At 52.9% G+C, this 13,710-nt stretch overlaps 1 protein-coding gene across 1 annotated transcript; it reads left to right on the top strand.

The window, feature by feature from the left end:
• Positions 1–610: 610 nt before the first annotated feature.
• Positions 611–10,257, top strand: HPCAL4 (hippocalcin like 4). Its single transcript, XM_016218879.2, has 4 exons — positions 611–678; positions 6,524–6,692; positions 6,986–7,201; positions 8,517–10,257. The coding sequence occupies exons 2-4, from the start codon at positions 6,531–6,533 to the stop codon at positions 8,712–8,714; spliced, it is 576 nt and encodes a 191-aa protein (XP_016074365.1). The 5' UTR covers positions 611–678; positions 6,524–6,530; the 3' UTR covers positions 8,715–10,257.
• Positions 10,258–13,710: the final 3,453 nt, after the last annotated feature.

The following is a 13,710-nucleotide window of genomic DNA, read 5'->3' as shown; positions in this document are numbered from 1 at the left end:
CTGCCCACCCTCCTTTCCGTTCCACGGTGTGAGGGGAGTGGGTGTGTTGGAGGGGTGATGCCAAGGCGCGAGCTGCTGGCCACCCCATCTCTTCCTTCCCCCACTCAGCTCCTAGGCTCCTTCTTCCAAATTCGGGTGGGATATAGAGGGGGTCACATATTGTGACTCATCCCTTCTTCCATCCCCACCCCCGCTGGGGCCCGGGAAGGGAAGGTTTAGAGACTCGGCTGTGGCTTTCCCGTTTCCATAGCAACAGTGCGGTTGTTTTTGCGAATTCACTTCAATCGTCGACACTTTTCACCCCAGGTTGCGGGCCGGGGCTCTGAGCCTCAGGGCGGGGTGCAGGTGGGGGTACAGCCCTCCCCCTAGCGAATCCGGGAAGGTCAGCACGGGCGGGCGGGGCGCGCTCCTGCAGCAGGGCCTCCCTGGCACAGGGTCCCCACCTGAAACCCCGCCTGCCACTCCGCCCGGGCGGAGCCAATCAACGCTAAGTCTGCCCGGCGTGAGGTGGGGCTTATGCAAATCTGGTCGCCTCGGAGAGACACATAGTGATACAAGAGCTGGGAGGCGGCTCCGGCGCGGGTCTTGGAGAACCTGGCCGCCAACCCGCGAGCCAGTCTTGGTCCCCGAGGCCGGCTGAGGCTCGGAGCCATCCAGCGATCCGGCGAGCGGCCTCAGGTAACTCGGGCGGGGCTGGGCGGAGGCTCTTGTTCCCTCCCCCTCCACTCTCCACTCCCCACTCCCCACTCCCATCCTCATCTCCTGCCCTCTCTGATTCATTTCCCTGACCCCAGGTTCTGCCATAGGCGGCAGCGTTTGGAGGGGCGACCCCGACCCAAGTCCAGGCCCCATGGTCCCAGGATAAGAGGCAGAGCTGCTTTCTTACCCACAGTTCAGGTGAAAACAACCACTACTCTGGCCCCCAACACACACACACACACACACACACACACACACACACACACACGCGCGCGCGCGCGCACACCCCTGAGGGTGCGGTGTTGTTGATACTACAGGAGGCAACAGTCAACCTCCCTCCTTTGGAGATAGGTAGCCCACCCAGTCCCATGGCAACCTCCCACCTCCATAGATAGCCTCCACCCACATCACCCAGCCCCACCAGCAGCTCAGCTCCTCCCCCTCAAAAAAACCCAGCCCCCTTCCGCCCTTCTCTTCTCAACACTCTCTCAGCAGCGCCCCCTCGCCAAGCTCTCAGAGCTAGCAGAGGCCCCATGTTGGCCTCTCATCCTGTTTAGAGGATGAGCCAGGGACTCCACACCCCAGCAGCCCACCCATACCTGCCAGTCACTGCTGCTAGGGTCCCAGCCTCCTCCATTCCCTCACCCCTTACAGCCAAAGCACCAAGTCCTCACATTCTTCCTCTCAGATCTTTCTAATTTGTACCCTCTCTGGCCTTCTTGTGCCCAGTCACTCCCTCTGAGTTCCTGTCTTCCTGCGGCTCTGCAGGGACTGTGCCAAAGCTCCATGTGGACTGCGTTGCTCCTTCCCCTAAGGCGGCCTGAGCCTGGAGGGCAGAAGAGCTGGGTTCATATCTTGCCTTTGCCTCGTGCTGCCTGACTTTGGCCAAGTCACTTCCCTGTCTGATCCTTCATGAAGTGGGGTAGGGGTCAGGACTGAGGGTGGATGGATGAGGTTTTCTTGAACAGCCTTCCAACAATGACACACTCTGGTTCTGGTTCTATGGCTGATTATGAGAAAACAGGACCCTTTCTCTCTACCCCTGAACCATGAGGATGTTTCAGAGAGGAGGCCTGGGGGGGGGGCTTTAGTCCTCAGTGAAGGGACATTGCTTCTTACCCAGGCCTAGGTCCAGGCCACCCCCTCCCCAGGCCTGGGCCCCTTCTCCTCTGTTAGGAGTCTCTCCTAGACCAGCAGGCCACATGGCATGGACGGCTCCAAAATAGAGGTCAACAGAGTCCACTCTTTGTTTTTCACCCCCTGCCTCTCATTAATAAGGAGAGGGAGAAGACTTGATAAGCTTGGAGAAGAGCAAAGGAAGGAGAGGAAAGAGAAAAAATCTCCTGACCAGGGAGCTGTTGTCACTATGGCAACCGTCTCAGCACCAGCTTCTCTGGAGCTGGGTGAGGGTGTGGGATTATTGCATCCCTCAGTCCCTCCCACCCTCACTGCCACCTCCCCATCTAAAGCCCACAACCCTGAGCTCTGCCCTCTGGAAGAAGCCTCTGGGCACAGAGGGCAGTGGCTTTGTATATGGCCCTATGCCAGCTCCTTCAAAGCTGGAGGGCAGCCCACAAGAGGTAAGCTGAGGAGCCTGCTCACGATCAGCAGGGCTACAGTGCCATCAGAACATGCCCCCAGTGCGTTCTGGCCTTTGCCTTGCTGCTGATGGCCTCTACTTTACCTTAGTGAACCCTTCCTTTCGCCAGGTCTGGCTTCCATTATCTCTGAAGTTGGTGCAATGGCAGGAGAAAACAGACAAAACAGCTTGAGGCCGTTCTATGGAGGAAGGAGGAGTTTTTCCCCCTCTCATGTAATCCACCAAGGGACTTTCACTGAACATTGCTGGGTTCCAGGCAACACCCCTAGGTCTCTGCAGGGCAGTTAGGTACAGCCACAGAGGGACAGAGCAGGAACCTGTGTGGGGCAGCTATAAGAGGGCAAACTTAGGAACAATGGGAAAAGCACTTCTCTCACTCTCTGAGCCTCTCCAAAGTGGATTGGGTTATATTGGGAGGGGATAAGCTCTTTGCCATTGAGCAAAAAGGCCTGGAGAACTTTTCCTGGCTCAGGGAAGGGTTTAATGTGAAGGCCTCTTCCAATCAAGCTCCGTTCTAGAATTCTAGAGCACCAGGTGAGGGTCAGAGAGCTCTTAGGTCCACATACTTGTGGGGCTCAACTCCACAGCTTCACAGGGCCTACTCATGCCCCAAATGCTGCCCCCATGCTGCCGAGTGTCCACTGTCCGGGTGGGTAGAGGCTGATCATAAGGAAGGGGGCTTTGGCCCTTGCTGGTTTGGCTCAGTGGTTAGAGCGTCGGCCTGTGGACTGAAGGATCCTGAGTTCAGTTGTGGCCAAGGACACGTATTTTGGTTGCAGGCTCGATCCCTGGCCCTGGTCAGGGTGTGTGCGGGAGGCAACCAATCAATGTGTCTCTTTCACATTGATGTTTCTCTCTCTCTCCCTTCCACTCTCCCTGAAAAGCAATGGAAAAAATATCCTCAAATGAGGATTTGAAGAAAAAAAAGGGAAGGGGGCTTCAGCCAGGCCTGCAGACTGATTATAGCTGTACGAGTCCAGGAGACAAGGAAGGAAATCAGGGGAGAGGAAAACAGCTAAGCAATAGATGAGGTAGGTTCTGGTTGTGAGAAGCTTGGCTTGAAAGGTGTATATAGTTGTGAGGGGAGCAGTGGGAGATGAGGCTAGACTGGTGGGCACCTTGACAACAGATTCTAGAGGATTCTGGAGTTTGAGGAGGCCCATGGTCATGGCCACCTCTAGCCTATACTGTACTTCTGGGCAAAGCCAGAAAAGACATTCCCTCAGAAGAGAGGAATCAGAAGAAAAGCACTTCCTCTGAGTCAGTTGAGCCCACAGGCATGGCTTGCCCAGCAGTGCCCCAGATGGATTTTAGCCCCCTGGGCTGTGCCCCTGGCCCTAACTATGGGGAGGAAAAGGATGCAGTGAAGGTTCCAGGAGCACTTCAAAAGGAGGAACAATAGGACTTGGTGGCAAGTTGGACCTAGGGAAAAGGGAGAGGGGAACACTAAAGCTAACTAAAATGGCATTTCCTCCTGGGACAAGCGGGGAGGAAGGGGTGATGGAGAGAGGAAGGCCACAGGCTGAAGATGAGCCTGGTTGGAGGTGTGCTGGGTTAGAGGTGCTGGTGGGATACCCTAAGGGGTGGATATTTCCTGGGTGTCAGACACCGTGACCAGGAGCTCAGCAAGATGGTCCCACTGAGGCTAAGAGGGAGATCAGAGCTATGATTTTCCCGAAAGGCAGGTAGGAGTGGGGAAGGCTTGTATTGGACAGGAGTGGCCATGATTTGGAGGGGGTGGTTCAGGCAGGAGCATGGATTCAACTTAGGTGCTCATCTGGGCTCTTCCAGTGACCTGCTGTATAGCTCTGAGCTAGTTTTCTCCCCTCTCTGGGTTTTCACTAACATAAGGGGATGACCTTAAGGGGGCACTGCCAGCTTTGACCTGCCTGTCTAAGAGCACCAGAGGGAATAAGGAGAAGTGAAGGGGGACATATAGTCCTTAGTGGGCATGGGACCAAATGGGTGCCAGGAACAGCTACGGTGCCAGGAGACAGAATTGTGGGAGGGAGGAGAAAAGGGGCAAAAGGTGAGAGCCACACAGACACTATAACACACACAGACTGTGAGCTCTGCCAGATTTGCGATCTCATACGGTGACATGTTCCCACCCACACCCTGCACCTGACGCAGACACTCAGGCGCATTCCACAGGAGACAGCGGGAGAGGCTCTGCCTCCCCCACTAGATGCCTCCACCCCTGGGTTCTCCAGCTTCTTGAACTGTACCCTGAGTCTTCAGTGTGCTTTGGACTTGAGGAAGGGGCAACTGGGTTTGGAGCCTGCCTCCTTCTGCCCCTGGTGTTCCAGAGGCGTCTTTGACTCTGGTCCCAGTCAGCTGTTTTGAACCCCACAGCTCTAGGGTACTGAAGAAGGCATGTATCCCGCTCCCTGGCTTCTCCTGGGGGCATACAGGATCCCTCATTCTCTGAGGGTGGTAGGTGGAGAAGGATGTAGCTACTCTGACTGCTCTTTGATCTTCCTCATGGCCCTTGGGAGAAATCTGAGGCCCAGAGAGGTCCTGTAACTAACTCAAAGTCAGGCAGCAAGGGACGGGACATGGAACAGACCAATTTCTATGATGCTCCCAGCAGTAAGGATTAGAAGCCACACTGGCCTGGGGTGGGCTGTAAAAGTGGCATTCTTTCTTCTGGCCTGAGGGCTTCCTTTTCCAGAGTATCTTCATGACAGGCTACCCTGGGGTTGGAGTCTGGTGCCCTTCCAAAGACTCCAGGCAGATCCAAGTCACCTCCCAGGCCATGTACTCAAGCTCTGGAGGGACACCTCTCCCATAGAATTCAGACAGGAGTGTCTACCCAGGGCCTGGTGGGGTATCACTCTGGCCAGGCTTCCTGGAGAGGGCTGTACCCTGTTCTGCAAACACTTCTGGCACACGCTACCTGAGGGCTCATGTTCCAGCTGAGGACTGACTCTTCATCTGCCCCAAACTTGCTTCTCAGCAACACAACCTCCATCCACTCAACGCCAAATCTTAACATCTGCCTAAACTCTGCCCCTCTCACCCCACATTCATTCAGTCACCAAGTCTTGCCAACACCCATGCCTAACAGCTCTCAGTCCATCCCCATCTCTTCATAACCCTTACCCTAGTGTCATGATCTCTCACCTGAACTATGCAGCGGCCCCTCTGCTCTCCCTACCTCCCCACACCCAGGTCATCTTGCACACTGTGGCCAAAGGAAAAATTCTAAAACACATTCCTTCTCCCCGGGCTCCCAGCACCCAGTTCAGGACCTGCCATATTGCAAGCATTCTGTAAGGGTTGTGAAACGAATGCTATCTTCCTAGCCCTTGCTTTAAAACCCCTCCAGATAAAGGCCAAACTCCTTGGCATAGATTGAAGGAGTTACAACCAGCTACCTACCTCTTTGACCTTATTTTGAGTTACTGAAGGTTGGTTCATATCTACTTTATCCCCATGACTAGCACAGGGCCTAGTACACAGTCAATCTCAGTAAGTACTCAGGGAATGAATGACCTAAGGAAAGACAGGATGTGATCAGGGTCATCAATGCTACCAGCTAGGACTTCTATTTGTACAGAAGAATGAGGGAGAGAAGCTTCCTGCTGGGATGGCCTGGAAAGCCTTGAAGAAGAACTTGGGAAATGGTATGGGGGGGGGGGGCGGACAGGAGGAACTTGTCTTGGGTCCCTTGTAGGAGAGGAATCTGAAGAGGCAGGTGGGGCTGAATGTGAAAGCTCCGAATAAGACGGAGAGAATTAAGACTCTCTTCTGTGGGTGCGGGAGCTATGGGAGGTGTGAACGGGCAGAGGGGATGAAGATTGTGGCGTGCAGAACCCGTCAGTGGAAAGGAGGAGAGCTGAGACCTGAAAGGCTGGAGATCCTGGGTGCCAGGGGAGGAAACCTGCAGGAGCAGAGAGGAGGGGCCTGCTGGAGAGGCCCTTTTATGGAGGAGGGTAATGAGGGGAAGGGGCCTTCCCTGTGTTGGGGGAGGGGCGAAAGGGGAGGTGGGAGCTCCTCTGGGAAGGGAGGAAATGAAGAATAGAGCTCAGCTGTAGGAAGGTGGGGCTTCTTGAGGGCGGTGGTGAGAGGAGGGATACTCACCCAGCTGTGGAAGGACGGATCCTGGCTGTGGGAGTGTGGGTTTGTTATGGGAGGGAGCTGTTGTGGAGAAAGGGAACCCTGTTTTATGGGGACTTGGAGGGCCGTTACTGAGGGGAGGGCCTTGCGTCTGTCCCCCAGGCCCGCCATGGGGAAGACCAACAGCAAGCTGGCCCCAGAGGTGCTGGAGGACCTGGTTCAGAACACCGAGTTCAGCGAGCAGGAGCTGAAGCAGTGGTACAAGGGCTTCCTCAAGGACTGCCCCAGCGGCATCCTCAACCTGGAGGAGTTCCAGCAGCTCTACATCAAGGTGGGCGGGCCCGGGTGGGCGGGCCCGGGCGTCCCAGGGGGCGGGGCCAGGCACCGCAGCGGGTAGGGCAAATGGGCAGGGGCGGGCCCGGGCGTCCCAGGGGGCGGGGCCAGGCACCGCAGCGGGTGGGCAAATGGGCAGGGGCGGGCCCGGGCGTCCCAGGGGGCGGGACCAGGCACCGCAGCGGGTGGGGCAAATGGGCAGGGGCGGGGCCAGGCATCTCCGGGGAGGGGATGGGCGGGACGGGAGGCGGGACTGTCGCTGCGCCCCAACCCCTCGGGTCTCCTCCTCAGTTCTTCCCCTACGGCGATGCCTCCAAGTTTGCGCAGCACGCTTTCCGCACCTTCGACAAGAACGGCGACGGCACGATCGACTTCCGGGAGTTCATCTGCGCCCTTTCGGTCACTTCCCGAGGCAGCTTCGAGCAGAAACTCAACTGGGCGTTTGAGATGTATGACCTGGACGGCGACGGGCGCATCACGCGCCTGGAGATGCTGGAGATCATCGAGGTGCGCTGGGGCGGCTCCGAGGGTCACGAATGTGCTGGGGTGGTGCGCCCCCTGTCTTCCCTGGCACCCGCTTCTCCTGCCACGACCTCGCCGCACCCACCTGTCCCCCACCCCGCCTCCCAGGATCCAGTGGCTAACTTGCATGGGTTGGGTGCTGGGTGTTGGACGGGCCTTGTGCTAAATGTTTTACCCAACAAACCTAGGGGCTACGTACTGTCAGAAACCCCATTTTACAAGGAGGACATGTAACAAGTGGCAGTTCATGATTCAAATCCAGGGAGTCTGGCTCCAGAGCCAAGTCCTCCTAGCACGTTATTCTTTCAACAAATACATATTGAGCGCCTGCCCCAGGCCAGGCACTGTTCAAAGTTCCTGCTTTCACGGGACATTTTTTTCTAGTGAGAAAAATTTAAAACAACAGAAAAAACTATGCTATGTCAGGCCATAAGTGTTACGAAGAAGATAAGCAAAGCAAAGGGGAGAGAGAGCAATGGAAGAAAAGCAATTTTGTGAGGTGAAATGTGAGCAGCGACCTAAGCGAGGTGAGGGAGCTAACCTCCTAGCTGCTGGGGGAAGAGTGTTCTATGCACAGGGAACAGTAAATGCAAAGACCCTGAGGTTAGATTGTGTTTGCTGTGTTCAAGGAGTGGTTGGGAGGCCAGGGTGGTAGAGAGAGGGGAGGGGAGGGGAGGGGTGGAGTGGGGTGGGGGTGGGGGTGGAGTGGCAGGAAAGGGGTCAGATAGGTAGCCAGGAGTCCAGTCACTTAGTGTCTCCTAGTCTGGTGTAGAGACTTGACTTTATTCTGAGGGAGATGGGAAGCCAATAAGGGCCCTCTCTTATCTGTGTGGAGAAAAGAAGGGGTGGGGTGTCGTGGGAGGGCATCAGAAGCAAGGAGACAGTTAGGAGACTTCCACAGCAGCCCAGTCAGGAGCTGATGGAGGTGACAGCCATGGAGGAACAGTCAGTGGAAGTGGTTGGATATGGGATTTATTGCAAAATTAGGGTTGAGGAGATTTGTTGAAGGACTGGATGCGGGTGTGAGAGAAGGAGAGTCAAGAATGGCGTCAAGGTTTTTGGTCTGAACAGCTAGAAGAATGAATTAGCTATTTCCCAAGACAGGAAATGCCTGGGGAGGAGCAGGTTGGAGGTGAAGGGTTGGGTTTTAGACATGTTAGTGTGACATGCTCATTAATAGCCAGTCTTAATGACCATATGTCACCTTCCAGCATCCTCGCTGTTTCCCAGTGTTCTCCCTGCCCATGTCTAGACCCCTGTCACTCACCCCCAATCCTCCCTGCCCCCTGTGCCTCACCAGGCTATCTACAAGATGGTGGGCACCGTGATCATGATGCGCATGAACCAGGACGGGCTCACGCCCCAGCAGCGCGTGGACAAGATCTTCAAGAAGATGGACCAAGATAAGGATGACCAGATTACCCTGGAGGAGTTCAAGGAGGCGGCCAAGAGTGACCCATCCATTGTGCTGCTGCTGCAGTGTGACATGCAGAAGTAGAGAGGAAAGGCTGGTTGAGGGGCAGGGACCCTGGCCAGGAGGAGCGTGGCCGCTTCCCAACCCCATGAGCTCCCTGGCTGGCCCTTCCCCGGGGGGAGGGGTACTCTAGCCTCACTCTCTGGCCCACCCACCCCTCTGCCCAAGCCCTTGCTCCCCTTAATCAAGATCCTTGAGGGACCACCTCACCCTGGAAAAGAGACAGATCCTCAGGTACCCTGTGGTCTAGTGCCACCCCCAGTCTTGGCCCAGAGCTAACATCACTGGGCATAGGGGAGTTGTCTTTTGTCCCTACAGGCAGGGTTAAGGAGGGAGGCTGGAGTTCTGCTTTGAAAGTCTGTTCTTCCTGGGATTATACTTTATAGGATGTGGTCCCACATACCCCAGTTAAAGGGCCAAATTGGGTGTGTCCTTTGCTGGGGACCCAGATCCCTTAAGGGCGGTCTCTGCCCTATTCCCTTGACTCTCCCTGGCCCTTCTGGCCCCTGTCTTTGAAGCACTTGTTCGGTCTTCTCTTCAGCTAGTATTTATTGAGCACCTGTTCAATGTCAGGCACCTCTAGGTGCTAAGGATGTGGTCATCTACAAGACACATTCTGGGCCCCCTGGAAGCTCATAGAGTAGTGAGGCAGACTTCCAGTGGTCAGAGTCTCAGATGGGGACATCGAACACAGCTGAGCAGAAGGTGCCACCAATAAGGCTGGTTGGTTTGAGAGGAACAAGTCAGTCTTTCCACTCAGTTCTACGCAGAGCTGTAGAAGGGTAAATGAAGTGTTTGGAAGTCTAGGAACCATGTGAGTGGAAGTTTTAAGAAAAATTGGAATTTATGTAATACTTATTTTTTTAGTACCCTTAAAAGGAGCTAAAGTAATTTTATTAGTTTAGGATATTAAAACATACTTTATATTTACTCAATTTCTTGTAAAATGATCAAATAAGTATAGAAATGCTCATTTTCATGGGGGGAAAAAGAGCTGAGGGGGAAAAAAGAGGGAAAATACCACCAAACTCACCAGAAAACTTTTCCTTATCAGTCTAAATCCTGAGCTGTCACCATCAGCAGCTTCCTTCCTTTTTGCTAATCTTTTTCAATTCAATGAGCAACTCCATTGTACACTTACGCCGGTTAGGTTAGGTGCTGACTTTAGAAACACAATAACAAGGTTTGCCGTGAGTGAGACTGTATTTCCACATCTTGGTAGTTCCTTTCTGGATTTGCTCTAGTTTCAAGGATGGAGTTGTTCTTCCACTGCTACAGAAGCAGAAGGAGCTGGAAGACAAGGACCACCTGGCTACTGTTTAGGCTGCCAGGCTGTGTTTATGGACCAAATGCCGAAAAATGTCCTGGGCATGCTGATCTGAAAAGCTTTTTTTAACCCCAAATCCTAAATCTGGCAGGTAATTCATCATCTTCTAAGTGCACTGGCTTTGCTTTCCAATACCTGCTCTCCGGTTTGGGTCCATGAGCTATACAGCTGCATGCTTTGACTGCTAGAAAATTCATCTTGCACCTTCAAGTCTTTCACTTTACCTTTTCCTGTACTTGTGATTAGCTTTGATGTGCAGTGATGGTTGATTTCCTCTTGAACCACTGGTGAAAACAGTGTAGTACACAGGTGCTCTCAGCCCAGGGTGGGAACAGGGAACAGTTGCTGAGTTGGGGGGGGTGCGGGTTGTATCTGCAGGAAAGCAATGCAGCATGTATTTTACTTCTGAGTGTCCACCTGTTCTCCCTCTCTGAGGGTGGAAACTCTTGGGGATGCGGACTTTAGGTCCCAAACTCTATTGGGCCTTCCTTCTTGCTGCTGTCAGAGGTAGCAAGGCCACTGGGTTGCCACCTCTTTCTATCCTGCCTATGACCAGCCATGTGGTGAGGCTGGGGAATTCATATCCTCAGGCAGTAACCAGTAGGCCTTTATCCAGTAATGCCTCAAAGGATGTTCCATTGCTCTCAGGAGCTGGCCATTAGGTGTGTCTTGTGCTGTCAGTCAGCACCACAGATACAGATACTCAACAGCCGGGCTCAGCTGACACTTCCAATGGAAGGCTTTTTACAAAGTGGGGTTCCTATCCCCCAAACGTTGAATCTAACCCAACTCCCAATCACACAGAACTTCATGGCTTTCCAAGGCTTGCCATGTACCCCATCTCATTCTATACTCACAGCCTTGGGAAGTGGGGATTTTCATTTCCTTTCTCCAGACTTGGAGACTGAGGCATAGAGAAGGGAGTCTCTTGTGCAAAAACACACAATCAGGAGGTGACACAGTGCCAAGACTTGAACCCAAGGCTCTAAACAGATTTCTTCCCTTCAGAGTCTCTCTCCTGCTCATTTATTTGACTCAGAGTTGTACAGAGGTTTACTGCGGGGCAAGCTAAGTTGGTTTTGGTCTTTTACAAGCTTCCTGCTAAGAAGTTTCTGAGGCTGTGGTCTTCCAAAAAGAAACAGGAGCTTGGTTGAAGTCTTCACATTCTCAAGCATCTTGTTTTCTGTTTCCGGGCAGCTCTGCTAACAAATCAATGCTGTCCTAGGAGGCCTCTGACTCAGAACCCTGGAAGCATCTTGCACTGTCTTTACTATCATTTTCCTCCCTGAGGGAACTGTTTTTGTTTTTTCCTAGCTTGTAGGTAAGTGCTCCCTGTGAGGGCACGTTTGATCATTCCAAGCTGTTGGACACATAACCGTGGCTGATATTTGCTGGTCAGGCCAAAGATTCTCATACAGTCCAACAGTGTTGAACACAAAATTTCAGGCCAGAGACCAGGACCACCATCTTGCTAATGGGAGGAGCCATAGGCAGGCCAGGCGTTGCTCCTACATGTTCCTGATGTCCCAAGGACAGTGCTTAGGAGCTCCTGTGGTAGAGCACTGGCCCTGCTGTGAGAAGAGAGGCAGTCCTCTCATTTCTGCATCAGCTGAGAGGGACTCGTCACAGGGCACAAGGTTAGCAGAGATTGAAGTATGACTTGCATAGACTCAAAAATACACAGACAGTTACAACACTGATATATCCAAACTCTCCTTTGAAGTTCTGTATCTTCCTGCAGCAACTCTGAATGGCAAGATTCCAAATCTGTCTTCCAACTGTATTCTGTCCCTTATTCAACATTTTGTCTAGTTGATGAGCTCCTCTTTATCTCCAAAAATCATCAGCAAGGGCTATTTCAGATGGCCACTCCAGCCCTTTGAGCTGTAGCCAGGATTACATAATTTATCTTAAGTCAAAAACTAAGAAAAAGGAAGCCCATAAGCAAAGGCACTTTATCTTTTCCTGACAATGACAGAGTCCCTAGAGGTAGAAATTCATTGTGCTGCACAGAGAGAGAGGAGGGGAGGGGAGAGAAAGGAAATAGAGAGAATAAGCTGGGGGTTTTAGGCAAGGTAGTAAGCTGACACTGTAAATATTTTTACACAAAAAATTATTAAAGCAACAAATATTTCCTGAAGACCTACCCTGGGCGAGGCTTTGTGCTGACTATAGAGCTCATTGTGGGGGCAAGAATATATTTCCTACATATTTTATTCATCAGTTTTGAAAAAAAAGTTCAAATCCTCAAATATATGGGATTTTCTTTCTGAAATTTTCAAAGTTTTCTTTGACCTTTGCCAGAATGTAGGGGCAGGACCAGGCCTCCCAGGGTGGGCCCTTCCTGCTTGGTCGAGGCTCTGGGAGTGTTGAGGCCTGGGGCAGTGGGGGGAGATGAGTGGCACAGGGGGGGCTCCCAACCCATTCACCACTGTGGCCCCTGTCCCCTACAGATGTGCTGCTCCTGGCTGTGCCCACAGTGGCTGTCCTCACTGTTCAACCCTGTGCTGTGTGGTGTGTGTTTTTTTCACTGACAGTGAATAAAAGGTGTGACTATGCCGAGGGTCCCTGCTCTTCTCTAAGCTGGGATAGGGCTGGGGTGAGGGGAAAGAGGGGAAGCTCACACCATGAGAGTCCCTCAGCAACTCCTAGAACTGAAGTCTTTGTTCTGCAAGAACTCTGATTACATGGAGCCAGACCCACTCGATAGTTCAAAGGAAGGGGTGAGCAGATTACAAGGGACCCTAAAGATGGAAAATCAAGAATGACTGGGCCTTACGTGAACTAGAACTAAGAGTGGGCCTCTCTCTTTCTCGTCTCTGGGCCTCACAGGCTCTCATCCCTTGGCAATATTTGCATCTGTGCTCTTTTCCTTGGTTTTGCTTCAGACTTGCTTGGTTTCCCTGCACAAAGTGACTGCATCCTAATTTTGTATCAAGACTCACCAGCAATGACAATGCCCCTCTGTGTTTCTTAGTTCCAGTTCTCAAACAAAAGAATCTTATTGGTTCAGCTTAGCTTCTGGTAGGACTCCGTGGTCTAATTATCTATGGCCAGACTGGATGCTGATATGGGGGGGGTCTGTGGGCAAAGCAGTCCCCCCAGGAGGGAGCTAGTGGCAGTACATAGTGGAGTTTAGTTTCTCCCTCTGTCCAGCGGAAGGCATCATAAAAGCCCAAATAATAGTGGGCAATGGGGAAGAAGACCATGAGCCAGGATTACAATGGTCCAAAGGGGGGTCCCCTGTACTAATTAGAAAAGGAGCCCCCTCTGAGTGGAAGCATCCCCATAAGTATGCAGCCTGACCAGTGGATGGCACCTTTGGGCTAATCAGAAAAATAGGCCCCTTCTTCTGAACAAACACAGCCTTGTCATGATGCAATTTGACAAGTGGAGCGTGGCCAGGATTTCAGCCCCCACGTGCTCTGCTGGTCAGAGGTCCTGTAGTGCATAACCTGTGTGTTATACCATTCTTAGGAGCCCAGCCCAGAGCCCTGAGACCCCTACACGGACCCAAATATGGTAAGGGTTGGGGATGGGAGTTGGCAGTGAAATGTTCCTCTCAGAAGACCCCTCAACAGTCAGAGAGGCATTGTTCCCTGCAGGGGGTTGGGGGCAGCAGCAGCTGTCGGTGCCTGCTTCCTTCTGAAACGCTCAATTGCTTTTACAAGGGCTTTCTCAAGGTCACTCAGA

Source organism: Miniopterus natalensis, chromosome 9 (assembly GCF_054644295.1).
Source record: "Miniopterus natalensis isolate mMinNat1 chromosome 9, mMinNat1.hap1, whole genome shotgun sequence".
Taxonomy (NCBI): Eukaryota; Metazoa; Chordata; class Mammalia; order Chiroptera; family Miniopteridae; genus Miniopterus; species Miniopterus natalensis.
This window is presented reverse-complemented; position numbering and strand designations above follow the sequence as displayed.

What these genes read in the sequence shown, in the direction of transcription:
- HPCAL4 (XM_016218879.2), top strand. Translation starts at nt 6,531, where the DNA reads ATGGGGAAGACCAACAGCAAGCTGGCCCCAGAGGTGCTGGAGGACCTG. An exon ending in TCCAGCAGCTCTACATCAAG is followed by an intron (nt 6,693 to 6,985) that starts GTGGGCGGGCCC and finishes TCTCCTCCTCAG; the next exon opens with TTCTTCCCCTACGGCGATGC. An exon ending in AGATGCTGGAGATCATCGAG is followed by an intron (nt 7,202 to 8,516) that starts GTGCGCTGGGGC and finishes GTGCCTCACCAG; the next exon opens with GCTATCTACAAGATGGTGGG.